The sequence below is a fragment of the Coccidioides posadasii genome, chromosome 3, assembly GCF_018416015.2.
Source record: "Coccidioides posadasii str. Silveira chromosome 3, complete sequence".
In the NCBI taxonomy this organism is placed as follows: Eukaryota; Fungi; Ascomycota; class Eurotiomycetes; order Onygenales; family Onygenaceae; genus Coccidioides; species Coccidioides posadasii.
In genome coordinates, this window is record NC_089409.1 from 4,841,755 (window position 1) to 4,867,900 (window position 26,146).

Consider the following 26,146-nt stretch of genomic DNA (forward strand, 5'->3'; position numbering starts at 1 on the left):
CGGTTTCTACCATTCACCCGCCAAGCCAAGACTGGAGGCACGACGACGTTCCTTTTTCCGCCTTTCTGCTGCTTGTTAATCTGCTGTTGATTGAATTTGAGTGAGTATCCGATATACCAGTCAAGTCCCTACTATTTGAATTTACTCAGCGCGGCTACCCCAAAATACGACAAGCGGACCGCCATTTTCGAGCGCAATAGTTTCGAGGCTGGTTTCAACAAAGCGCGATGTCTTGGGCAGGTATGCGGGCTTCTCTCGGATGCAGAACCTTGCGCCTTGAACGGACAGAAAGTTAACGAGCGCCATACAGGGTTCAAGAAGAATGTTAACCGGGCGACGACCCAGGTTATGATGAAAACTGGTATGCAAATTCAACGGCTCGATCGGATATGTCTTTAGATCCCAGAGATTGGCAACGGAACGAGCTAGTTCAGTATTGGCAAGCATTTGGAGACATCCGATGCTGATTACGTGTGAGCATGGCAGGACATGTGGAGAAAACAAATGATCGGGATTATGAGATAGAAGAACGGTATGGGAGGATCATACAAATCGTTTTCTCGGCGCTTCGTGAGCTAATTGTATAGACGCTACCGGACCATGGAGGCGGCTGCGAATCGACTACAAAAGGAAGCAAAGGGTTACTTAGATTCGCTGAGAGGTGAAGTCATCTCTGCACTGCTCTTTGACCTTTGCGGTTGATGGGCTTCAGCTGACTGAGTTATGTGGTTCAGCCATGACGGCTTCGCAGATGCGCATTGCGGAAACTATCGATGCGTTTTACGGCGACGCAGGTGCTAAGGACGGCGTGAGCAGAAGCTATAAACAGGCTGTGGAGGATCTTGATGCGGAAACGATTAAGGCACTTGACGGTCCATACAGGTATGCTTGGGAAAATCGATCACCACCGATGTACAAGAGGCGCAGGCTGATCCGTACAAAATCCTAGAACGACGGTCTTGGAACCTATCTCGCGGTTTTGCGCATACTTCCCGGATATCAACGAGTGTATCAAGAAACGAAACAACAAGCTCCTAGACTACGACGCAATGCGCGCCAAAGTAAAGAAACTCGTTGAAAAACCCGACAAAGATGCCACCAAGCTCCCCCGAGCGGAGAAAGACGCAGAGATGGCTAAGCAGGCTTACGACCAGCTGAACGATCAATTATTCAACGAACTTCCTCAACTAATTGACCTTCGAGTACCGTACCTGGATCCTTCTTTTGAGGCTCTGGTGAAAATCCAACTGAGATTTTGTGCGGAGGCCTACAGTCGGATGGCACAAGTACAACAGTACTTGGATGCGGATACGAGAGAAGAATATGCATCTGGAAACCTTGACAACAAGGTTGAGCAGGTGTTGCAAGAAATTAGAGACCTAAGTATTGCTGGAACGGTTTAAAGCACATAATTTAAGTTAGCATGGCTGCTCGCTTTCGGCTTTCTTTTCTTTTCTTTTACCTTTTGGAGAAATGCTGTTACTCTGGTTCCAGTCAGATGGCAATGATGGAAGAACCACTTTCCCATCCTCTATCTTTATAGGTGTTTTTGTTTGATCCGCATACCCCCCATTGTACAAGCTAGGAAAATTTCATGGACTCTACCAAAATTTACCTGTCCTCAATTGAATAGCGGACAGCCCCATTTCCATGAGCGCCAGCTGACCACGTATTAAGAGTAGCTCCACAAAAACACGGGGTTTAGGGTCAATTATCTTCTGCTGCACTTCCCTGCGTTTTGAGCGCACAATTGCAGATGTTGATCTAAAATATCACAACCTCAAATCAAGCCTGTGGAAGCCCTTGGGTAGCACAAGTACATTAGCTAACAACAGATGCTTACTCCATTTGAAGAAGCACACCCTCAGAAAGCTTTGAGCCTTATTTCTATCTCTCAGGTGTCCTAGATAAGCAGAATCATGTCTGGAATGGTAAGAAAAAAAATGAAAAGAAAAGAAAATCACTTCCTTGCATAAAATATAGTGCAGATGCTTGCATTTGTGTGTATGTGCATGTATTTATGTGCAGCACGTCTCAAAGCTTTGAACTACATGCCAATCCCGGAGTGTGGTTCAAGCATGGTCCTCTCCATTGCAGCAGAGGTATGTAGCAGTGTAGCTACTCCCAACGCAGCATGTCACTTCAGTGTGCATGAAAAAAAGTAGTAGAGCGATATCTCTCTCGCACTCTCCCGTTTCATTTATATATATATATTTACCCTTCCAACTGATTGGGCTGATTAAGGGGCCCAGTATCCAGGATACTCAGACTTCTCGAGCTTTCTTTCCCTTGGATTGCTTTGTTTGCTTGTTTGAGCTGATCCAGGAAGCGCATGCAGAGTACGTCGTGTCCTTGTCGCATAAGAAGACCGGCGGTTGAAGCCCTTTTGTTGGGATAAACTAAAACAGCTTGTCTTCTACCCGCATGCTGCAGGGATGTCTGTTTGCCGAGATGCCATTCCAGGTGGGAAGGTGGATTCCAGTTGATGGGTGAGCAAGGGTTCTGGACGGGAGAAGGGAGTTGATGACGACGCAGTTTGCGGTCCGCTCCCCGACGCAGTTCTGTGCGCGTCGGTCTTTATTGATATAGAAGGCGAACTGTCGTATGTATGGAGATTAGTTTGGAGAACGAGATCCGACAAGACGTATTTTTTCCATACGTACAAACCGACAAGCCATCGCATGTCGCTCTGCCGTACTCCGTACTGATACTGTACTCCGTACGCGAGCGACCCATAATAACATGGAAATGTGTACGGAGTACTTCGTACTCCGTATTGTAAAAAAAAAAAAACGAAAAAAACGAAAAAAACCAAAAAAAACCTAAGTAGCACTCAGGCCTGTTGACTGCAACGAGGTACATTTTGTATTCACACTAGTAATTTAAATGATCGCCGCTAGGAAAGCTTCACGACGAACGCCTCGCACTGTCATCACGTCCAATCCGTCGTGCGGAACAAGGTCCTCCCCGGCCGCAAAGTACGATGACTGGCATATGTCGCGCATAAAGTTCGTTCAGAATCCCTCCTCAGTGCCTACGCCTGCAAAGATTCGCCCCAAGGACGATTTGCGCTTTTGGGAGGGGACTGGGAGAGAGATTTCGCATTAAAACATTCAAGCGCATGACAAATTTTCCCCCATGACCCTGCCGTCATGATTTGAAATCAACCGGTCAGGATTAACTAAGCCAGCTAATTGACAAGGGAAGTTTGAAATTCGAAGCAAGCAGGGGCATATGTAGAGTATGGAATCTTTAAAGCTCTTTTTTCACAATTCGTACATCTCTACGGAGTATAGAGTAACTCTTCCATACGGGGCGGGTTGTTCAAAACATGGAACCATTGGTTTTTCTGCAAGCCACCCGTCCATATGTCAGCACAAAACAGGAGGCTGGCTCGGTCTAAATTCAACCAGCAAGATGCCTCTGGAGGACCTCGTACTCCATGCATACGATCGGTATTCATGGTAATTTACTCCGATCCTCCGTTCTTCGCAGATACTCCGTCGTCAGTGCATGGGTCGGAGCGAGAGCGTCTTCTCCAAAAAAAAAAAGAAAAAAAGGGAAAGGCAAAACCTCTTATTAATATGAAAAGAACTGAGTTCAGCCAAGCAACCCCCGATGGTGTAGTTGGATATCACGTTCGGCTGTAAAGGGAACTTCTCATGCTACCGAAAGGTCGCCGGCTCGACTCCGGCTCGGGGGATGAAACACGATTCTTTTTTTTTTTCTGTTGCTGCTTTTTCTTGGCTCACACGGCCCATACGGAGCTCGATAATGAATGGACCCTTTTCTTTTCTTTTTTTTTCTTTTTTCTTTTTAATTTTCCCGAGGTCCTGTGTATGACAGACGGTGGGTTGGATTGACCTGTAAGATGTGGTACCAAGCTTCTCTCCTGCAACGGATTCTTTCATGCGTTATGCTTCAATTCCCGCGCGTATCCCCAGCATACCTTTCTTCCTGACAACCGACCGGTGTGTAGAAAATACGGTATTCATACTTTTTGTTTATTTGCCCTCAGGCTGCCTCTTCTATCTGTGGTCATGTTTATAGATACGGAGCTTGTTAGATGCATAGTATATCCATCGGAACCAACTCCAAGAGAATACACCCGCCGATCCACCCAAGACCAAAAAAGCAAAGACGAAAAACGGGAAAAGCCAAAAAAAAGGAGAAGAGAACAAAAGAAAACGACAATACCGCCGATTCACTTCTTGAGAAAATTTGCAAAAAATTCCCATCCAACAAAAAACAAAAAAAAAAGAAAAAGAAAAAAGACAACGAAAGAGTGAATAAGCGCCGAAAACCAATTCTAAATTTTCGTAGGGAATTCCAGGGGTGGGAGGAAAGGAAAAAGGACACAGGACGGTTTTGAGAGCTGACTTGTGGGACATCAGCGATGCGTGCGAAGCATGAGGTAACAATTGTCCACACACAAACAAGAAACTGAAATTTGAACCAGCCTCATAGGTCAACGTAGCAACCAAATAGATCAGGAACATCGGAAATAGAATGAGATATTGAAGATATAATCATGGTAGCGACAAGCCAATTATGTCATATCCATACGTGTCATTAGAAGTTAGTATTGACTCTCGTGGCAGGGGGGTAGAAAAAGAAAAGGGTTAGGAAAATATGAGACTGGAGAGAGTGACAGGTTGGGAAAGATGAGTGAGAGACATAATTCGTCGTACGATTTCTGTTTCAGGAGCAAATAGAATCCAATTGTTGATCCTATTGGAGATTGTGGCTGTCAATCATATCTCAGGACTTGTAAAAACCTCACACTGGAATGGTCTCTCGCCAAGTTCAGTTAGAGCTGTGCGGACAATCCTTTTAAAAGGGGGTTTAAGGCCCTAGTCCATCGGACGTCCGAAGCTCCATATCCGGCATCAAAGAGACCGGAAACAACCAAAGCGTTGTCGCATTGGTGCCTTAGCTGTCGACGCAGAAAATACAAAAAAAAAAAAAAACGGAAATTCGTCAAAAAGCCTCCCATGGGTCATAAGACTTGTCCTGGAAGTCTTCCAAACACACATTCCTTCATTATCGTCGCCGTCTTCTTTTTTTTTTTTCCCGACAAAAGAAAGATTTAATCACGGCCGTGACGGCCCTCGGCTAGAGGCCCAAGGGCAGAAGGAGACAGCCAACACATCGCTCCCTCCTCATTTCTCTCGACGGCTCTCTTTTATAACCCAAAGTCTGCGTCTGTCTCTCGTGCTAAGCTTTTCTGCTGCCAGGTCAGACTTGTTTCCCGCCATGTGCTTATCTCCTCATGATATCTCCTCATGATATTTCGTTATCATCAGCGCATTTCACGTCTCTCTCTGCTCATCCAGAATAGAATGCGCAGAATCAACGCCAGCTTCTGCTTCTGTTACATTTGAAACAAGGGTGCTATCGTGTCTGGGGCTCGGAAGCCCAGAACGGGACTGGATGATGCCCCTGAAAGATTGGCTAAATGTAGTTGGAGAAGACGATATCTGACCCTCTAAGGTTCTTGGCATGGATTCCTTTGCTGGTACCCCCGATCCTGGGTTCCCAAATACCTGCGCACTCATTACGCCATGCGGTGCTGTCATACGACGAACCTGTATATCTTCTGTTTGCGATGTCGGCTCATCCCGTGGGCCTTGGAAAGAGCCGGCGTCGCCATGCCTGTGTTGTTGCTGGGCAGGCAAAGATTGCTGAAGGAGGCCGGCAGGAGATGGGTCTGGCTCAACTCCTGCCCTCATCGTCGGTGATGCAGCGCCGAAACCCTTCTTCGTAGCCGGCCTTTTGGGGGCCGGGTATTGTTCCCCTCTAGCCTGTGCCATTAATGTTCGTCTTTGTATTTCTGCCTTGCTTGGTCTGCCTCGTTTTCGTGGCGGTTCCCCCCTTGCTGGGTCGGGAAGCCGCGGTATCCGAAGAGAAGCTCGTGCCTGGGCTGCCTGAAAGGTTTCACCTGGTGGAGTGGGCTTTGGCTGAATAGCGCGGTGTGCAGATGATGTTTTATCTAGACCAAGTGGTGGAAGAGGTCTCTTTCTATTTTCAGGGGATGTCTGGGCCGGGGCAGGAGGACCTGGGAAACTCCGCCTGTACGCATGTGTATACTCGTGTTCCATGCGAAAAAACGCTGTTTGGCAAGAGTGGAGGGATCTCCCTATACAGGCTTTTAGCAACGGCAAAATCCTGATCCAGCCCTTTCCCTCCGTGGTGTCATCGGGGCATTCTTGACCCCCAAAAGTTGGTTTATGCCTGAGCGGTGGGGAGGCTCATACCTTCAGGGAGGGGAATTTCCATCCAATTGGGGGATATCTGGTTCTCTTTTATAATGCTGAACAGGAACGACGAGGATATTCCAGCCTTTTTAAGGATTTCAGTGAGGAGAAAGTTCTGCAACACATTCAGTCAATATTCTTGGAAAGCTAAACAAGGTCGCAACGCGGCCGAAGGCAACAACACAATTTCGTTCTCATAGGCGAAGATTTACCTTCTCCTCCTCGGTCCATGGTTTGTCTGGTTGGCTCGACATATCCAGCAATTCATGAAACTATGGGCGATGACCAGCTTCGCATCAGAAGAGCTCCAAGAGCGCCCCAGGGGTTGCCGCGGGCGGGTTGGGGGGGAAGGGACGGCGTTCAGGCAGGTGGCGCTGGGGCAGCGAGGTGGGGCATGAAGACGTCCACGGCGGGCTGCGGAAAGGGCGCGCGAGCCGCAGAGGGCAGGCAGGATGGTTCGCCGGGCAGGAGGGCTGTTGGATCGCAGCCGCGGAGGGAAAGACCACAGACCAGGAAGAGAGAGAGAAGGGGGGAAAGAATACCAAACAGTCGGATCGGGTAGCTGCAAGCAGGGCGATTGCGACTTGGGGAAGTAACGAGCGGAAGCGTAAACGCGACGGATGGGGAAGGCGACACGCGCGGTGGCACTTCAAGGTGAAACAGGCGGGAAGGAGGCGACTGCGATTGAAGCCGTCAACATTGAGCCATTGGAACGGGCCAGATAGAGCAGTCTCCTTTTTCAGTCTTGAAAACGCGTCGCTGGCGGGAAAAGAGAACGTGCTTTGAGAAGCAACAAAGAAAACACGGCCGTGCGGTGGATGGGGCGGGAGGAGAGGAGCAAAGTAAACAAGGGCAACGCAAACAATGGGATCAACTGGGGCGATGGGGGTTGTTTAGCCACTAGGATGTTTCTGTCACCCCAGACATCAGAAGAAAGAGAGGTTGGAAAACAGAAGATAGAAGAAAAATGAGCGAGTGTAACGAAGCGGAAAGGCAGGGTGAAAAAGAGAGGGGAAGGGGAGGGGAAACGAAGGAAAAGGCGGAATGAGTGAAGGCAGGCCGTCGTGGTCGCGATGTCGTTGAGCGGGTGGTGAAAAAGAGCGAGAGAGAGAGAGAGGCGAGAGAAAGAGGAGACGCTTCGGGAGGAGGAAAGGGAGAGCAGCGAGCCTCGAGGTACTGCGAGGTACCTACGTCTTGTAACGCAGAAATTCGATTTCCAGTACACACGCAGCTCCTGAAATAGCCACAGAAGGCGTGGTAACGTACTGGTAACGTATGTAACGTCCTCCTCAAAGCCAAACGAAACACAAGCTACTTACGGCGCCAAACTTGTTTTGTTCTAGTGCGGATCCCAGGCCAAGCTTAGGTAATTTTGGGGAGTTCAGGATGGGCTGCAGAGCGAGGGAGCGATATGATTAGGCGCATTCCAGAATAATCATGGGCAGCCAGTGGGATGAGGGCGAGATCCGTTCTGAAACGAGCCTTATATCGTTTCTGAGGGAGACTTATCAGCCCTTAAGGACCCTTGTCTCCACGTATGCGGAGCCCATGCATGCTCGCTGGATGTGCAACATCCTGGTTGGCAAGTCCTGGACGGTTGTTCTTATGTTTGCTTAGCGATGAATTGTTGTCACACACATTGAGAAAACGTCGGACTTTAAAATGCATGAGCATATATAAAGCTCGAAGATGATATATCCGATAAGGACGGCTGCAGGCAGCATGGGTGGTGACCTTGCTTTGGGCGTCCCGGATCCTTCTCTTGGATCTTCCATACTTATAAACTGTCCAGGTTCGTTCAACACACGCCGCGCGGCGCTATGGACTCTGGCCTTGATGCCTCCTAACCTGGCAAGAACCAGCGGTCAGAACTATCACACAGCGGAGAGCGCCCGGAATCAGAAACGAGGTATATCTTCCCGGTTTACCATGTGAGTTGGGTTGAAGGTTCGACCGCCGAACAAGGCATAGCTCAGCGTCCAGTTGCACTCCTGGGGGGCCACATCAGACTCTCAGAGAGAGGGAAGAGAAGAGAGAGATAGACGGTGTCGCTTGCGGGTATCAGATATCAATTGAGGCTGTGTAAATTGTTGCCGACGATGGCCTTTGGTAGCACTTCATCATGATCTGCCCCAACATTATGGATCGTATACATACGTCGGGGTTCGAATGTCTCAGATACATAAAATACATGCCGTGCTGGATATGCTCGTGGGTTGCGTATTCATAATAGGAACCCATCCCCTTAAAAAAAAAAAAAGGAAAAATTTAAAACAAAAAAAAAAAAATCCAGCGACGTTGGCAACGCTCAGTTGCCAATCCATTTTTGAAAAAAGTTTATGTTTTGTGTATTTTCTCCCAGTCTTAATAATTTGTCACCTTTTAATTGGACTGACCAACGTCAGCCAGAAGCTCCTTGTTGTCGGCTCTGGGATCAGGACCCAGTCGAAGTTGGCCCATGCCAACACAGCTTCCATTGGAATCCCGCCAATTCAAGATGAGTCAACTGACGGCCAATTCCAGACGATATCCCCGGATTCCGTTTAGCCGGCTTGGACTCAACCTCGACCTCAAGCAACTAGCAACAGCTACTTAGGTCAGTGCAAAGGTGCTCTGGAGGGAGTAACGACGTACCGCCATAGCCCTATCATATGACTGCATCCATTCGGATCATTGTTATTATGTCAAGAGAGAGTAAAAGGCATCGGGCGCGAGACAACACGATGAGATCGAGATTCCACGCGCTCCCTCGTTGGATCGCCCGAGCTAGAAGCCAAAGAACAAAATAGTGGAGACCGATCAAGGCTTGTGATTGGACCACGGCAAGGCAGCTTTCATGCAGGAGATGGGCATGGGGGCGCGGTTGACTCCGTTGCTGCATACGACCAGTCAACGCAGAACAGAGAGAGCCTTTTTTTTATTATATTTTATTTTTATTTTATTTTTCTTGTCTTCCTGGGCTGGCTGACATGGCAAGACTGGCGATGACAGAATGTAACAGGCTGCAGATATTCCGCGTAGAGTTACAATGTCGAAATAGGTCACCCATTCTGGCAGGTGAGAGGCCAGGCATGTACTCAATTTCCCATTTGGCTCGAATGTCGATGCCGGCGGGCTTTGATTGGCGCCAGTCCGAGCGGGAAGCTGTCGTAATTCTGTAGTGTAACATATCCGTGTACCGCGCGCTGCCCCAGAGAGAAGAGACAGGCAGACTCCGTCCCTCTGGATAAAATGCTCGGCGGCCAGTCTCAATCTCCTCATCCCTGCCCAACACTGGGTTGAATGTAATATGCCGTTCGTGCAGAGGACTGGTGTTTTAAGACGGAGTGGGCAATCATCCCACACCACCCCCCCTCTTCTACCCCCAAGAAGAGTGGGTTCTGTCGTGCCTTGAGACAGATACGTATGTATATCGGACCAAGTGTTGGAAGCCCAGACGACAATTTGGGCTGTTGAGTTATCTGGGTAAGGTTTGTTTTGCTGATGTCCCAGCCGTGACAGCCAAGCCGAAATAATACTGTATTCGAAGGTAAATTAGCCCGCTTGGACATACGGCGCGTATTGTACCGTAAGACCGATACAAGTCTGGTTACTTCTGTGTACCTCGACATGCATCGACCGCTAGATGAAACACAAACCGACGCGCTCATGCTGTACCTGCAGACAAAGCAGAGCTCTGCTAGCCATTGATTCTATCTCTCTCCTCCGCAATCTGAAAACCATCTTAAGCATGCGAGTGTCAATCTAAATATGTCCCGCGCACGTCTACCTAAACTTTCCCGTCTCGCGGGGCAATTCCATGCACACACAAACCCACCCCTACTCTCCGCCCTGAGTTTTTTTCAGTAGTTTAGGCCGTTGCACGTCTTTTTTTTTTTTTTTTTTTTTTTTTCGGGTGGGCATAGAACTCGGACCGCCAGAGCCTTTGGTGAGGCTCCCGGCCCCATGCTTGCAACGATGGTATTGCCGACTAACGCCAGGAGCTAATCGCGGTGCCAATGTCATCGTGGGAGGAGGCTTTCTCTTCCTTTTCACTGCTTGGCCTTTTCTGCAAACCGATTCGCCATTCGTCTGGTCGATCCAGCGGCGTTTCCCAGCCTTACCCGACCACCGCCCCCACGAACTGCCCAAAATCCCACCAACGAGACCTTCGAGAAGATGGAGGAGATTATTATTATTTTTTTCTTAAAAGTCCGTTGCCCAGACTGGCCCTGGTCTGTGCCTGTATCCACAAATCCTTTTTCCCCGGTGCCTAAGGTTCCTTGTCCTCAAACCAAATTTTCCGGACTGACCATTATTGAAACCACGACCCTTCATCGGATTTCAATGGCACCCCAAGCACTCGATCTTCTGAGATCGGTGCCCATGGCCCTTTGTTCGCTGACGAATACAAGGAAAACTCCGGCCAGATCACTTCTGAACTACAGCGAGCTATCCATCTTAAGCCACCCATGAAAATCCTGAATATATACCCTAAAAGGCATCCGTCTGCAGTCTTGTCATGCTCTTCTCCAAACTTCAGTCTGCTCAAGATTCCTTACCGTTCTCATCTCGATGCTTTTTTGGGTGTTAGGTTGTGCGGTTCGGCGATGGCGGGGTAATCCGCTGACATCGTTGTATGAGCTTGGCTTCAGCCATCCCAACACAACCCGCAGCGCTGCTGCCACAGATATAGTTGTCCACGCTTCCAACAGGCCGCCGGGGTGTCGTTTGCCTTATGCATTCGATGCTTCCTTGCCACTGGCACCAGATTGCGAGATCGCTGCTTACATATAGTGCCATGCTTTGCTCTGTGTGGAGTCACCGCAATATCGCTACTTCATTTAGGAACATCCAACGGCTTCTCATTCCCAGAATTGCGGGGAACATATGCCAGACTCGCAGGATCTCAGACACAGTATAGGGGCTGCTCTTCATGGTCAATTTAAGTTGACCTGGCATATGCTCTCGTTGTTTCCATTCATGATCTCTATGCTCCAAAGCCCCAGCTGCTTCAAAAGACATACTAATTCTGCGTAGGTGCTGCCTCTGTTCTGCCGGAACTGTCCGTGCGGCTGTTTCTCATTCTGTAATATAGGTCTGTGGCTCTTATTATATGACTAAAACACGTCGCCAGCAGCTGCCAAGTTCAAATACGGTTTGATATGTGATTCGCCAGGATTTCCCATGTTATTCGGTTAGAGCTGAGAAGTGAGCGCTTCAGCTTCAATCCCGGAGTCATCACGGAAAATCGCCACTTTGTTGGAGGGGCTACTAACTCTTGGGACACTTATAGTGGGTGTCGCATGAGCTGGATGCATAAAGGGAGAGAATTTCATGTTGTCTTTTTTTGTGGGGGGGAAAAGGAGCCCTTCTTTTTTGCTGTTTGGGGAATATCTGTGTTTGGCTCATTGTGGCCAGGCCTCCACGAGAAACACTTGAGAATCCGCGGGGGATTTGTTGTCCGCATCAAGATCGGAGCCATAGCGTTCACAGGCGACCCAAAGGAAAAAAAAAGCCGATCTTGTTCGCAGAGCACCACTATTTCCACCCACCAAGCGAAGCTACCACCCCATTCACACCTTACATTTTTCAAAGTTGCCCCATCATTTTTCCAACCTCCACCTCATCATCCCTTGGTTTTGCAATTTCATCGATTTTCTGTGGACAAAGAATAGTCGAAATAGGAATAAATGACAATGAGATTGGCTCGATGCCCTTGATGGCATACTTTTCTTCTTTTCCGGAATTGGTACCGATAGAGAACAGCCGCTCATCGCTGGATAACCGCAATTTTGCTTCCTCGGGGCAAGGTCATTTGGCTACTACCTATGCGGTCTGAAGTAGCAGGCTTCGGAGATATCCAAAGGAAGAAGAGGGCAGAGGGGAGGCAAGCAAGCCGGATTCAATTACACTAAAGAAAGAAGAGGAGAGGGAAAAAAAAAGCGCCCTTTCTTTTTGTTCCCTACGCAGTGTCCGCATCCTCTGCTGGGCAAAGCTTTTCGACCGCAACTCTCAGGCATCGGACCTCACGCGATTGCCACTATCTCCGTTTCTCCTCCTATTCTCACAGCGCATCTTTATTGTGGGAGAGGGGCACATTTTGTTCTTTTTGTTGTTTTGATCCTATTCACGGACTGGTCGTGTCATCTCCGTTCACACTCTATCCATCCTTCTTCACCCCATCTCATTTCCTCCTCCCGCACCCCGGCCATTCCATTCTGTCGTCAAACACATCTTCACTCCAATCTTTGCCTATTTTACATTCCTTATTACTTCCTGTGTCCTATTACACTGCCCCTGTCTCCAAACCTGTCCTCAGGGCTGCGGAGCCGCATCTGCCGCTGAAAAACATTAAGCATCAGGTTTGGATTCTTGGCGCTTTTTTCCCACGGATTCCTAGCTCATCTCCGCCAAATAAATCCACGATTTTGGCGGCACACCACTTCCCTTTATCTCGCTGACCTGCGCCTTTCCGGTAACCACCACATATTAGTATCCAGCTGCGTCGCTGGTATCCATTATGGCTGGCCATGACGATGAGGAAGCCAGGATAGAGACAGTAAAAGATGCAGTGACCGATATGAAGCTTGAACGCCAGTCATCCACAGAGAGTATAGCTCCAAACGGCATTCTAGACACCATCACTCCAAAGGACGAGCCAAATGGCCATTTATCTTCCAAACCCAGCACTCCACCTCTAAAACCACCGAAATCTCGATCCCGATCGAGCAATTCACTTGCCAAGGATGAAGTACCAGAAGAGAAAGTTGGCGGTGATATTACCATCAAACAAGAACCCGGTCAACCGCCAAAGTTGGCTCGCTCTGCCTCGCAGAAGCTACCTGCTCGCGCTGCACCGCTGTTCACTGATCTACCCGACAAGACGACAGAGGCTACGAGTACCTTCCAGTTGATGGAAGTGTGCACTTATGCCAATAAGTATCTAGGCTACACAGAACATGCCATGGACTGTGATTGTGCTGAGGAGTGGGGTAAGTTTCCCCAGTCTGGTGATTCCTGTACAGGCGATACAACCGCGGACTTCGGTCTCGTCTGTTTATTTCATCTTCAACCTCTGTTCTCCCTAAAGCCATTGTCAAGGCGTTTACAGAATGTATCTACACTTCACTACGCCAATAGTGCTAATTATGCCATTCAGATGCCGCTACTTGCCGAAATACAGCCTGTGGAGAAGATTCAGACTGTATCAACCGTGCCACCAAGATGGAATGTTTCGGCGACTGTGGATGTGGTGACAGCTGTCAGAATCAGCGATTTCAACGACGAGAATACGCCAAGGTATCGGTCATTAAGACGGAAAAGAAAGGCTACGGCCTACGTGCAGATTGTGACTTGCGTCCCAACGAATTCATATTCGAATATATTGGTGAAGTAATCAACGAACCGCAGTTTCGTCGCCGAATGATTCAGTACGATGAGGAAGGTATCAAACACTTCTATTTCATGTCTCTCAACAAGGGAGAGTTTGTTGATGCGACCAAAAAGGGCAATCTGGGCCGCTTCTGCAACCACTCTTGCAATCCAAATTGCTATGTGGACAAATGGGTTGTCGGAGAAAAACTTCGTATGGGAATATTTGCTGAGCGATATATCAAAGCCGGCGAAGAACTGGTGTTTAACTATAATGTTGATCGCTATGGTGCTGACCCACAACCATGTTATTGCGGCGAGCCCAACTGTACAGGTTTTATCGGCGGGAAGACTCAGACTGAGCGCGCAACTAAACTGTCCCATGCGACAATCGAAGCTTTGGGAATTGATGATCCAGACGGATGGGATACTGCCGTTGCAAGACGACCTCGAAAGAAGAAGACTGGAGAAGATGATGAAGAGTACGTGGATAGCTTACAGCCTAAATCTTTGGATGAGAATGGTGTCACAAAAGTCATGGCTGCTCTTATGCAGTGCAAGGAGAAATGGATTGCTGTCAAGCTGCTTGGTCGCATCCAGCGCTGTGAGGATGAACGAGTCCGCCACCGAGTAGTGCGGATGCACGGTTACCAAATATTGAATTCCCAACTAAACACCTGGAAAGATGATTTCAATGTCGTGCTCCAGATCCTCGATATCCTGGATAAGTTTCCAAGACTCACTCGGAATAAGATCATTGATTCCAAGATCGAGGGAACTGTCAGCCCACTCCAAGAGTGTGATGATGAGCGAGTTGCAGAGAAAGCGAAAGCGTTGCTTGAAATATGGTCTGCTCTCGAAGTTGGCTACCGCATTCCGAGAATGAAAAGAGATCCGGCGGCCGTTAATAACACACCCACTGCCAACCATTACGAGCGTCGGGAAACGGCGAAAGACGACCGCAAACCCAATTCGTCTAAATCAAGGTCAAGCTCCCGATCTCGGTCACGGTCTGTGGATGTCACTCGAAATGCCCCTCGCGGCCCTGCTGCTCTTACAAGAGGTGGTGGGAAAGGGCATATGCATTCTTATCGTCCAGGCCAGCGGCCATTCCGTCGGCCGTTCAATCCCCTTCCAAAAGGATGGTTTGCTGCAGAATCTAATGGAAGAACATATTATTACTCGGCTACTGGGGAGACAACATGGTCAAGGCCAACTGCGCCGGCGGTGCAACCACCCCCGCCACCAAAACGCGAATCAAAGGAAAAGACACTGCAGGATATTATTGATGGTATCATGAATGCCAAGGAGAATACACCAAAGGCGAAGGATAAATCTGCGACGCCGGCCACTCCGGCTGACGCGAAGATACCGGAGAAGAAAGAACACAAAGAGAAATGGCGATCCTACAGTGAAGAGAAGCAAAAAAAGTTATATGAGAACACGGTATGCCGTCCATCTCTCTGTGCTACTTATCTCGCAGTACTAATGGATTGTAGCTCTTCCCGCATGTGAAGTATATTGTCGATAAGTTCAAGCATAAGCTTCCAAAGGACGATTTGAAGCGCTACGCAAAAGAGGTATGCCTCAGATTTACCCCTTCTGGCACGTAGGAATCGACTAACATGGATATTGATTAGGTCGCTAAAAAACTAGTGAACTCTGATTTTAAGAACAATCGCGTCGAAGATCCAACGAAGATCAGCGAAAAGCAGATCAAGCAGGTTAAGAAATACTGCAAAGAATACTTCGATAAAGCGGTCGCCAAACACCGGGCCTACGAAGAAAAGAAGGCAGAAAGGAAGTCAAAGGGATCTGTTAAAGCGACAACTTCTGCTACGATAGATAAAGCGGAAACGACTTCAACCAAGGCACCGCCACAATTTGACGGTGCTGCAGAAACAGGAGACGAAGATAGTGACGTCCAGTTATCCGATGCGGAGTATGAAGACGGCCAAGAAGGATCTTCTCATCACAGCGGCCTCAAGCGAAAGCGTACAGACGACGAAGACTTTGAGAATGACCACGAAAACGGCGGTGTTTCCCCTACTAAGAGACAACGATCTGCCTCGCTACCGATCATTCCACCCCCTCCGCCTCCAATGAGTCCAAGTAACCTCGTTCTGGACGATGGATCTCGAGAAGCCCTCAAACGTCAACGAACCGAAGGCGCCGAAGACGACGAATATGGTGACTCTACCATCTCGTCTGGGAAGCGGCAAAGATCCGAAACTCCTCCGCCGCCTCCACCGCCGCCACCTCCGGCGGATATTCCTCCCGAGAACATCGAGAGCGAGAATGAGAATGACAAGGACCAGGAAGAACTACAAGACTATGACGTGCAGGAGGCTAAGTGGGGCAAAGAGGATAATATTGCCATCCAATCTCCTTCACACTCACCATTCCCGGCACAGTCGATATCCAACCACAGCAACACTGCGCATGAGACAGATTCTCATTCTTAACATTTTTTTTTTTTCTTTTTCGAATAGTGTGTCTCGCGTGCAAGTCGATAATATTTTTGCTCATGTACATCTTCTTCAATACATTTTCCATTCTTATCATCGGTTTTTTGTCCCATATCAATTGCTTTCTTTTTGCCTGGACTTTTTTTTCCCTTTTTTAGCGGGTCATATCAAGGAGGTTCGATCCATGTTTGGGAGGCGTTTTGATTTTAAACCCCATCGCGAGGGTTCTCCTTTTTTTTAAAAAAAAGAAAAATCCTCTCCAGTAGGAATAATAGAGAAAACAGCCTTTCATGAGGAGCAGTTGTACTACGTTTATTAATTTCCAACCCGAGAAAAACACGAAGGTGCCGTTTTTAGACAGGTTCAACATCAGATTTTCGGTGTTCTTCCGTCTGGGGACACCTGATCTTCTGCAGTCATCAAAATAATGCTATCATAAATAGTCATTTCCGTCCAAAACATATCAAGCAAACCCCTCCGGATGCTCCTTTATCAGTAAAAGCTCTCCACCAAAGTCTCCTTAGTCACATTTCCTAATCCCTGGCCCGCTGCCTCGCCCAGCCTAAACACACTCTCCACGACACTCAGCTCGGTCGCCGTTGTATCTAGTCCAGTCACAGCGAGCCAGTCATTAACCACCATTCCAGCACCAACGACCGCAGAGCCGCGATTTACACTGCCTGCAACTAAGGGTACCTGGAGTAGGGACGAAAGTTCGTCTTGATCTTGGATTGGGGTTTTGGGGTGAACGATGCCGCCTTGGTTGGAGAGGGCCATGTAGGAGCCTGTTAAGACGTTGTCTGCGATGGTCTGGCGGAAGACTTCGACACCGAGGACATCCGATATTCTTTTTTTTTGATAAGTTATTCGTTAGCAAAACTTTCCCTTTATGTTTTTGCTTTTTCTTTTCTTTTATTTATTTATTTATTTCTTTTTTTTGAGGAAGAGGAGGAGGAATGCATACATTTCTTCAGTTTCTCGCTCTAAATCCGGATGCACAAGGGCAACGTGATCGTTACAACATATAACATTACCGAGGGCCGATAATCTTTCTTCTACCCGCTGTATCTTGACGGAGTCTGGGATCGAATTTCGGAGATGCTGAAGTTCTTGATCTGTGGTCGTGGTAGGAACGAGGAGACCTTTACGGTTTCTAGAGAGCAGGAAACAGTCAAATTAGCCGACGTTCCCTTTTCCTTTTTGTCGGATTCAAGGACGGTTTGAGAATGATAGAGTGTTGCTTACCCAGCTGTTAATCTCCCAACGATCCTTGTACCTGCGATTGTGGCATGGCATATGGGGATGACATCTTGCAATTCGGCCTCGAAGACACTGTAAAACCGGAACTCACGTATTAGCCATCTGGTTTTCTAAAAGGCTCCCTTCACTAGGCTCCACGACAAATATCCAGATATCGCCATGATAACATATTGTTTCAAACGCTCAACAGGTGTGCCGTTGCGGTAGGTAACCTTCGGTGTCTCGATGCAAATATCAAGTCGGTGGTCATATTCGTCTTTTCCCCCATGGCTCTTCGTGACCTCACAGGCACCATCCTATGCCCAACTAACCATTCGCTGACCACTCATCACTTCTCCCGTCTTTTCGATCAACCAGACCAGAGACTCCGAGCTTTTTTAGATATCACTAGGGCCCAGCGGTCGTTCGGGTGACCATATCGCCTCGGACCCAGCACCCGCAAAGAAACCCCCAAGTGGAAAATTTCAAGAGGAGCAAAAAACGGAAAAGAAATCTCGAAACAAAGGGCACCTAGAGGGACCAACCTGTAAAAATTCTCCGATGCGCCAATCGCCACGAGAGCGTAGGAATTTGTCAATGTCGCAAAGACACCGACCCTGCGGGGCAAAAGAGTGACACCCTGTCAGCGTGCATGTTCCCCGCGGAATAAAAACGCAAGGCGAAAAAGAAAGAAGATAGATTCCTCTCCCCCCTCTCTCAAGGCCAGAATACCATCTGTAGTAGAGGGAGCAGAGAAAGGAAAAAGGCAATTTAAAAAAAAAAAAAAAAAAGGCATGCGGCGGGGGAAGAAGAACTCAACTCGTTCGAATTCTCAAACTGTGCGCGCACAGCCATGGCTTGTGTGATTGTCTGGGACGCGTGTGGGATTGGGAAGTAATTTTTGAAGTCTAAGTGGAACAAAAAAGCGACTGCTTGATTGTCTATATTTATTTCGTACACGCGAATGCGTCAAGAGGACAAAATGATGCAGATGAGTGACAAGCAAAGAAGCAGAAGAAGCAGAGGAAGAAGAAGAAGAAGAAGTGGTGAGCTGGCTGGGAGGGGCGGGGCGACCACAGAAACGAAACGTCGAAGCTCTGCGAAAAAACTGATCCGTTGAGCGGGAATCTACATATCCTCTCGTCGTTCAAGGGTATTTAAAGCACTTCATTCAGCTAGTCTAAGTCTACCATCTGTGGGCCCGGTTTAACTACCGACTCTGGTCGAAGCTCCCAACTCACTCCTTTGTATTGAATCATGAGTCACTCACGATCCACGCTGCGGCCTCTCGACGCAGCTCAGCGATGCGACCCTTTGCGCTGGACACGAGACCAGCCGCGGTCAAAGAGGAGTCAGCAGGAGTCAGCGTGAGCAAGCAAAACTTGGCGTCACATATATAAGGTGTGTAGCTGGATTACACTTGTTCAGCTCGCTGCTCGCCAACGGTCCTCTTCACATCGTCAAATAGCTTCTACTAGCGCATCATATTAATCCCTGATGCTTAGCAGCTCCAAGCTCTCAGGCGGTATGATAAAGCTGATTCCTCTGAAATACGAGTATTTTTTTCTGTCCCTTTTTTTTTTTTTTTTTTTTTTTTTAAACATTTTCGAAAAGCTTTTCTCCTACTAATCATTTTCAAAACGCAGCAGGTAGGTAGATACATACATACACACATACACATGAGAGAAGTCTATCGGTAACCCATGCCAATTCGCAAAATAAAGTCCCATTCCTCAAACTAGCCCTTGTATGCAACCCGGCCTTCTGTTATCCACCGGCCTTGGTCCTGCTCGGCCAAACACAAAGAAAGGCGAAACCAAATGCAATAGAAATCAACGAGTCATCGCAACCATGTACATGCATTCTCAAGCCTTTTAAGAAAGGGAAAAAGAAGAAGAAACCTCAAGCCCCAGTCCAATCAAACCAAGGAAGCCATAGACAATCTCATAGTAGTACAAAGCAGTACCAAGGAGGGGGAAAGAAACGAATATTCCTTTTTCCTGAAAATAAAAATGAGGAATCGGGAAAAACGACGACGAAGAAGACCATATCATACTGTACAGAAGCAGGCACTCCCAAGTGTTCTTTTTTCTTTTTTTTTTTTTTTTTTTTTTTTTTTTTCTTTTCCCGCTGTTTGTTAATTCTTTGCACCTCAAAATTTATACCGTCATCATAAGAAGAAAAACAAAGACATGTCCTAAACAACGTTTTATTCTCATCAAACCCGACCCCAAGGACTCGACAAATTACCTCCCGCATTCTAATAGCGCGGCGGAGGTGGAAGGCCCTGGTGCAAACCATGCTGCCCATGCGGAGCCTGTGGAGGTAATGCTTGATGCGGTCTGGGTGGCGGAGGGGCAGAGTGCGGATGATACGGCGAATAATACTGTGTCGGATACATCGAATGCTGATGGTAAGGTCCTGGTGGAGGAAGTGGAGGAGGAGGGGGAGCGTGAGCGTAACCCACCGGTGGACCTGGCATGTACTGCGGTAGGAGGGGCGGTGGGTAGGGACCCGATTGAGATGGTCGATGAGTCTGATGTCCTGCTGGTGGAGGCGCGTGAGCGGGACCGGCTGGATATCGCAGCCCCGGAGGAGCGGGCAGGTGCTGCGGTGCTGAGGAAAATGGATCCGGGAGCCTAAGCTGTTCGCTCAGTTGCTCGCGAATTGGCGGAAGTCCCTGCGGTGCTGGCCTTGCGGCAGGGAGCAGTGGTCGAGGGAGAGCGGGATATGATCTCGACGGAGCACCGGCGGGTGGCTGCTGCGGTTGCTGCGGCGGAGGTGGCACCTGGTACTGTGGTGCGTAGTACGGCTGATGTTCCGCAGGGGCGGGCAGAGCCTGTGTTGGCATTGGCTGTGGCAGGATTGCCCGGTGCATCGCTCTCGGTGGGAGCTGTTCGGAATACTGTGGTCCCATGTATGGCTGTGGAGGCAGCTGAGAAGTTCGCTCAGTAGGGACACCCGGATGCTCAGCAGAGACATGACCAGCCGTGGCGCTTGTGGGCAGCTGCGCGTCTACTGCTCGATGACCAGTATCCACGCTCGACGCCTCCATGGAGCTCTTCAAGGCGATCTCAGCAAGCGCATTCAATGCATTTGCTGACTCTGGCTTTGTTGTCATCTCCGCCTCTTCTTCTTCCTCCTCCTCCTCTTTTCTTTCGTCCTTGGTTGCACTCCTACCTTCCGCAAGCTCACACGCATCGGCGAGGGCAGACATGAGACGTTGGAACCTTGGATCGCTGAATCGAGGACGATTGCTATCTCCCTCAGCGGCTTCGTCTTCCGTATTCTCGTCGTCCTCGGCCACAGCTTCCTTGTTCTTCTTCTTAGCTTCCTCACGCCGTCGCTTTTGCTCTTCCTTGTCCCGCTTGGCTTCCTCGTTCATGTCTTTCAGTAACGCGAAGATGTCTCCACCGATCCTGGCTCTCTGCACAAAGTCATCCCATCCGCTGTCGGCACGCTCGTAGAGCGCTGCTCCACTGGGATTTCGAATGTGAGAGCTGTCGAAGCCACGGACGGATTGGTGGGCGACGCGACGATTGACTTTCGAATACTCCATGTCGGATTCTTCGGTCTATAAAAGAAGAGGCTGTCAGGAAAGCAGTACAACGGTATCCAGATCGGATTATATTTACCTCTGTATGGTCTTCATCGCCCTCCTGGCGGCATTGATCGAGGTATTGAAGGAAGCTTCCTTGTGCAGCGAGAATATGCTCATCTCTGACCGACTCGACCTTCTCCTGCCCGAAAGTATTAGGATATGCACCATAGATCGAAATGGGGAGGGCAGGAACGGGTTTTAAACGTACCTTGAACGCTGACTTGATCCAATGATCGTATGCCTCAAGGGTATTCTTCTCGCACTCCACCTTGAGCTCATACTCCCGGTTGATGATGGCCTTTTTCCTGCCAAGCCTCTCTTGCAGGTCGTCGAGCACTTCTTGATACAACGGGGTTTCCATGTGAGCCTTGGGGTCTTTGACGAGGCAAGCCTCCGATCGGTTGGCCAGCACAACAAGAGCAGCGCGCTGGGCCGATGCGACTCTCCGGAAGGCGTGATGCAGCTCTTTCTGCCGGTCTCTAAGTTTCTTGACAGCAGCGCTAGCTGACGGGGACAAGTTTCTGTCGTAGAGGTGCAACTTGGGGCCGGCTTTCCCGGCGCCAGCAGCTTTGCGACCCGTGGCCGCTTTTCTTCCTTTGCCTTTACCGCGCGGCCTGCCGCCTCCACGAGCTCGGGTGGTAATAACCGGGACAGTGCTCGCAGAGAGATCTGCTGCTTCTGACTGGGTTGCTAGCGGAGACATGGACATTGCGGATCGGGATACTTCATTTCCAGCGGGAGTCTCGATATCTGTGGATTGACCCGTTGGCAGGTCTGTTGACAAGGTCAAGGCAGGGACAGACCTGGGAGGCTCGGCTTCCTCATTACCATGCGACGCAGTCTCAAGTACTTGATTTTCATCGGACTGTTCCCGCTTAGGACTTTTGATGGACTGTGAGACTTCAGGGACTTTCGTTTCTCGGTCGCCGGGTTGCCTGGTTCTTGGGAACCCATAGCTGTCAACGCCGTTTGACTCGATATCCGCACTAAAACCAGCATTTGCTTCTAACCAATGGCCCCGCAAGGAAGCAAATCCGGCGGACGGGATTTCTGGGATAGCTGGCTCTCCTGGAAGCGACTCATGGGAATGGTCAAAGGATGTCAGTGGAGGAAGATTGGGCTCCATAGACGCCGCCTTTGGCAACTGCTCCGCGGCATTTCCGACATTCGGCGACGGATCTGTGGCGCGACGCTTTGAAAGGATGCGTGCAGACTGTCGAGTAGAGCGGGGAACCTGGGCTCTGGCAAATTGTTCTGCTAGTAAGATTTCCTCTTGGGTTCTTCTCTTTTTTCTCGCTGGGGTTTGGGGCTGAGAAGAACCGGGACTGCTGCCGCCGGCGTTGGCCTCAAGGCCTCCTGGCTGACCGTTGCTTTGTTGAGCTGGCTTGGCGCTAGTGTTCTTCTCAGGAGTAACAGGAGAAGATGACGGAGAAGTAGCTAATCAGGATTTGTAAGCGACGAAGATCTTTGTATGTTCCGGTGCTGGAAACGGAACTTACTCTGCGTTTGTTGGGTGGTGGTCTTCTCTGGGCTGACATCTGCGGGTTCTTGGGATGTGCCATTTGGCTCGTGCTCGTCTTCTAGCTTTCGTTTGACACCAGCCATTCTGACCGCCTGCGAGAGCAAAAGTAGGGTGGTTAATATGGGAAAAAGGTTTAACCCTTGTGAGTAATAATGTGCAGGCAAGAATGTAAGTATGGTATGTATGTACGGAGTAGGTAGGTTAGGTAGTATGTAGGGAGCGACAGGGCCCAGCAAAGGGAGTGGAGTCAGGAAAGAAAAGGGAAGGGGGAAAAAAAAAGATTGAGAAGAGAGTGTGAAGGAGAAAGAGAGGGAGAAAGAAGAAAATTGAAGAAACGAGAAGTGAAGTATGAAGACAAAGAAAACAAAAAAAAACAAAAAAAAAAAAAAAAGAAGAAGAAGAAGAGAGAGAAAGGAACAACTTGGGTATCAGTGCAAATTGTGATGTGTTTGGTGGTGAATGCGCAAAGTAGTTTACAAACGCCGAGTTGGCGGAAGAACCCAGGCCAAGCAAGTTGATCTCCACAGGAATGACGGTTTGATCGGGCAGAGAAGACAGCAACAGTGGAGGGACAGAGGCGATGCGAACTTCAAAGGACACGGTCGCGCAGTCGATGGGAGGGAAGAATCCGGCGATGATGAGAGGGAGAGGGAAGATGCGGTGGGTGAAGCATAAGGAATAATTGGAGGAATTGGAAGCAAGCAAGTAGACAGGTAATAGATAGTTTCAGCAGTTTAAACTAAAACTAGCTGTCCGCTTCAGAAGAAGAAGCAGAAGAGAGAAGAATGGAAAAAAAAAATCATTCGAACTGACCTTGAGCCCGTTGTGATTGGCTGGCCCCAGATAAGGTGTGTCCAGTGTTAAACTTTGCCTGACCGGGATGATCGATGTATGGCCGGTGATGCTGCTGCAGGGAGGAAGAAAAGATGGGGTAGATGGACACACGGTGAGAAGTGGGAAAAAGGCGGCGAGCGCAATGACCGAGATGTGAAGAAGAGAGTGCAGAGCAGTGTGGATGGGAGAGGGAAGTCTTTTGCGGGTGGCGTGTAGTTTTAGTTGGCGGAGAGAAAAGAGACAGAGAGATTGTGTGTGTGTGTGTGTCTGTTGCCTTTGGTTGTAACTGTAAATTGGGATGCAGATCGCGCGCGGCGTGTGTGGAGGCCGAGATCGCGAGAAGGGGGGAAGAGAGGGTTCACTTTGACAGCAAGCGGGCAAGGAACAGGAACGCAACCAAGAGCGTTCAGCTTCTAACGTATTGAGTTAGTGTTCCAGTTTGTTTGCCTCTGGAGATCGATGAATCGTCCAGAGCGTTGATGGAGATGGATTGAAGAGTATAATCGTGTGTTGTTGTAGTTGTAGGAAGAAAAAGTCGCTCTCTTTTTTTATTCGGTCTCCCTCTCTCTCTCTGTCCCTTGTCTGGTCGACTGACTTGCATAGATCCCCGTGACATGATGATGGGGAAGGGAATTTTCTTGTTTTGGAATTTTGCTCCGGCTCGCTCCAGCGGCGGCGGCGGCGGCGGCGGTTGGCCCTCTCTCGCTCGTTGGGTCGACGCGGCACTAGCTCTCGAGTTTAATTTCTCCCTCCCTTCTGTCTTGTTTTGTCTGTCGGTTGCTTTTGTGGCTCTTGCTCCACTCGAAGCCAGTTTTTGGGCCCTGCATGTGTAAATCCGGCCCACGAGAACTCGCCAGATACAGAGAACGCCAGTAACAAGGCGACGGTGAGTGGACAAGTTTCGTCGCATGAAAGTATGAATGAGGGCGATTCTGGGTAGGTTGATGAGTTACATCCTCTGTGCAGGGGCAACAATGGGAGGCTGTAGCTCCAGACGTTAACCAAACTATGTATCCCCACGTCGGTTGTGTAGTTATTATGTGCATTGTAGTACCTGCAAGCCAACTACATATTGACACAAACTTGTTGGCAGTTTGAACTCAGCTTGCTATCGCACCAGGACTTATAAGACAAGTCGAAATAAAGAGCCCGGCGACAAACAATGGCAGAGCATTATCTACATCATGATACATGTAAACGGACCTATCGATGTATCCATAGCGATGACAGCTTTATACGTTGATCTCCCGGCACTACAAAAGTATTGACTGGCTCTGGGGTACTCCGTGGCACTGTCGAGGGGAAGGGAAAAACAAAAATTAAAATAAAATAAAATAAAAAATATCAATAAATCAATAAATTAAAACGATAATAACAATAAATATAGCGCCGTGGAGCCAATCTTTCTGCGGATCATGATCGACGAGACTGGAGAGTAGTGGTGATGTCTTCGACTCGGTCCAAATAGCGCTACGGGCTTACCAGGTAAACCTGCGCGCCCCCCCCCCCCCCCAACCCCCCCAAAAAAAAAAAAAAGGAAAAAAAAAGCTGTCAGATGAGAAATTGGTTTCGGAGACATACCGCTGCAGATGGATGGGCTCGGGCGAGAGGCGGCGGCAGCTGGACGGCGACTTATAGTTACCGCAAACCACGATTTTCTCTCCTTGCGTTCAACTCCCCTGGAATGCCACGCAGGATATATGTACTCCGTACAGACAAGTAAAGTCGTCCTTTTTTCTTTTTTTTTTTTTGGATAAAATATCTCAGACAATATATCAACTCCATCCGACATGCCCAAAAATAAAGTCTGAATCCTGGAGATACGAGATCGTGTTGTCCCTTTGAGCCTGCCATCCCCACGCTGCATCCTTCGACCATCGCTACAGCTGTGGTTGGTTTGGTTGGTTGGTTGGTTGGTTGTGCGAGGAGGAGAGTTAACTCGCTAATTTACGCGGTTGGATTGCGCCGGCATGTCTCCCCCGTGCGGCGGCTCAGGCTCCAGTTTTCATCCCGCAGCATCTGGCGAGCTTTTTTGTCTTCCCTTACTCCCCCTTTTTCCCACCTCTTCCTCCCCTCCTCTTCTTCTTCTTCTCTTCTTCCAGCGAGACACTGGCTGCTGCTTCTGCACGCAATCCGTTTAGGGTTTGCCAGCCCCGTTGTTTTGGCTTTGCGCTAAAAACGTGGCTGAACCTTGTTCTGATCTGCTTACCTCATAACCCTGCTGATGTAAGCACATCTCGCTCGCCAATCCTGTGTCCTAGAAAGAAGAGTGAGTAGAAAAAGCAGACGGTGAGCGGTGGAGAAAAGGCGGGCAGCCGCAAAAAGGAGTTCTCGCAGGTTCGCTGGGGGGATCGAGTTGCTGAAGGGCTGGATGGCGGTGTCGTTTTTTCCCCCCTCCCCTCTGTTTGTGTGTTGACAGACCGACTTTTGCTCACTTCGCTGAATATCTGTGGTTGTTCAAGTCACTCCCTAGTAGCCTCGTTCAATCGTTATGATTTAGGGATAGCAACTCGCGCTAGCGCGGGGTTACCAATTGCAATGTGGCAAGGAGATTAACTCCCTCTGGAGACTTAATATCATTCCTTCTGAGATTCCATCATCCGCTTAGGTATAATGTAACTGCATCAGGGGATATGTGACCAACCATACAGTAAGAAGCGTGGTCATCGACTCTATGCGCTATGACTCCCTCAGATCTATAACTATATATTACACCTCTTTATCAATAATACTACTAGGATTAACTAGGTATGTAACCTGGCTGCGGAGGAAGGATCAGCTTCCTATCATCAATTACGTCGATACCCCGTCTTCATCTTTTGTTCAATACTCGGTCCTTCTACGGAGTATATCTATGAACAAAACCCCTCGA

General features: G+C 48.9%; 5 protein-coding genes and 1 non-coding gene across 6 annotated transcripts; 3 read left to right on the plus strand and 3 right to left on the minus strand.

Moving 5' to 3' along the window:
• The first annotated feature begins 65 nt into the window (after positions 1–65).
• On the plus strand, positions 66–1,620 carry HOB3 (BAR adaptor protein Hob3). The gene is made up of 6 exons (XM_003069517.2): positions 66–240; positions 311–361; positions 487–532; positions 588–661; positions 735–882; positions 950–1,620. The coding sequence occupies exons 1-6, from the start codon at positions 228–230 to the stop codon at positions 1,401–1,403; spliced, it is 786 nt and encodes a 261-aa protein (XP_003069563.2). The 5' UTR covers positions 66–227; the 3' UTR covers positions 1,404–1,620.
• Positions 1,621–3,612: 1,992 nt separating this feature from the next.
• Positions 3,613–3,703, plus strand: D8B26_006520. The gene has a single exon. It is a non-coding gene; the product is annotated as a tRNA-Tyr (tRNA).
• Positions 3,704–4,561: 858 nt separating this feature from the next.
• D8B26_006521 (uncharacterized protein) lies at positions 4,562–6,511 on the minus strand (the record flags this gene model as incomplete). Its single annotated transcript, XM_003069516.2, has 3 exons — positions 4,562–6,139; positions 6,258–6,372; positions 6,470–6,511. 3 exons carry the CDS (start codon positions 6,509–6,511, stop codon positions 5,313–5,315), a joined length of 984 nt encoding a protein of 327 aa, XP_003069562.1. The 3' UTR covers positions 4,562–5,312.
• Positions 6,512–12,759: 6,248 nt separating this feature from the next.
• Positions 12,760–16,075, plus strand: SET2 (histone methyltransferase set2; the record flags this gene model as incomplete). The annotated part of the gene is made up of 4 exons (XM_003069515.2): positions 12,760–13,231; positions 13,399–15,056; positions 15,110–15,190; positions 15,251–16,075. 4 exons carry the CDS (start codon positions 12,760–12,762, stop codon positions 16,073–16,075), a joined length of 3,036 nt encoding a protein of 1,011 aa, XP_003069561.2.
• TIF6 (Eukaryotic translation initiation factor 6) lies at positions 15,903–18,553 on the minus strand. Its single transcript, XM_003069514.2, has 5 exons — positions 18,138–18,553; positions 17,863–17,934; positions 17,324–17,410; positions 17,043–17,231; positions 15,903–16,925 (listed from the first exon to the last, which is right to left on the minus strand). Exons 1-5 carry the CDS (start codon positions 18,170–18,172, stop codon positions 16,571–16,573), a joined length of 738 nt encoding a protein of 245 aa, XP_003069560.1. The 5' UTR covers positions 18,173–18,553; the 3' UTR covers positions 15,903–16,570.
• Positions 18,554–18,878: 325 nt separating this feature from the next.
• D8B26_006524 (uncharacterized protein) lies at positions 18,879–22,530 on the minus strand. Its single transcript, XM_066125209.1, has 4 exons — positions 22,418–22,530; positions 21,127–22,355; positions 20,953–21,057; positions 18,879–20,891 (listed from the first exon to the last, which is right to left on the minus strand). Exons 1-4 carry the CDS (start codon positions 22,521–22,523, stop codon positions 19,578–19,580), a joined length of 2,754 nt encoding a protein of 917 aa, XP_065981290.1. The 5' UTR covers positions 22,524–22,530; the 3' UTR covers positions 18,879–19,577.
• Between the last annotated feature and the right edge of the window lie 3,616 nt (positions 22,531–26,146).

Bases quoted from the DNA above. Each gene is read 5' to 3' on its own strand.
- D8B26_006524 (XM_066125209.1), bottom strand. From the start codon at position 22,523: ATGGCTGGTGTCAAACGAAAGCTAGAAGACGAGCACGAGCCAAATGGC. The intron at 22,356-22,417 runs GTAAGTTCCGTT...AATCCTGATTAG, and splicing joins CACCACCCAACAAACGCAGA to CTACTTCTCCGTCATCTTCT. The intron at 20,892-20,952 runs GTAAATATAATC...CTTCTTTTATAG, and splicing joins GCGATGAAGACCATACAGAG to ACCGAAGAATCCGACATGGA.
- TIF6 (XM_003069514.2), bottom strand. From the start codon at position 18,172: ATGGCTGTGCGCGCACAGTTTGAGAATTCGAACGA. The intron at 17,935-18,137 runs GTTGAGTTCTTC...TTTGCCCCGCAG, and splicing joins CAGTTTGAGAATTCGAACGA to GGTCGGTGTCTTTGCGACAT. The intron at 16,926-17,042 runs GTATGCATTCCT...TCAAAAAAAAAG, and splicing joins GAGCGAGAAACTGAAGAAAT to AATATCGGATGTCCTCGGTG.
- HOB3 (XM_003069517.2), top strand. The intron at 533-587 runs GTATGGGAGGAT...CTAATTGTATAG, and splicing joins GATTATGAGATAGAAGAACG to ACGCTACCGGACCATGGAGG. The intron at 883-949 runs GTATGCTTGGGA...ACAAAATCCTAG, and splicing joins GCACTTGACGGTCCATACAG to AACGACGGTCTTGGAACCTA.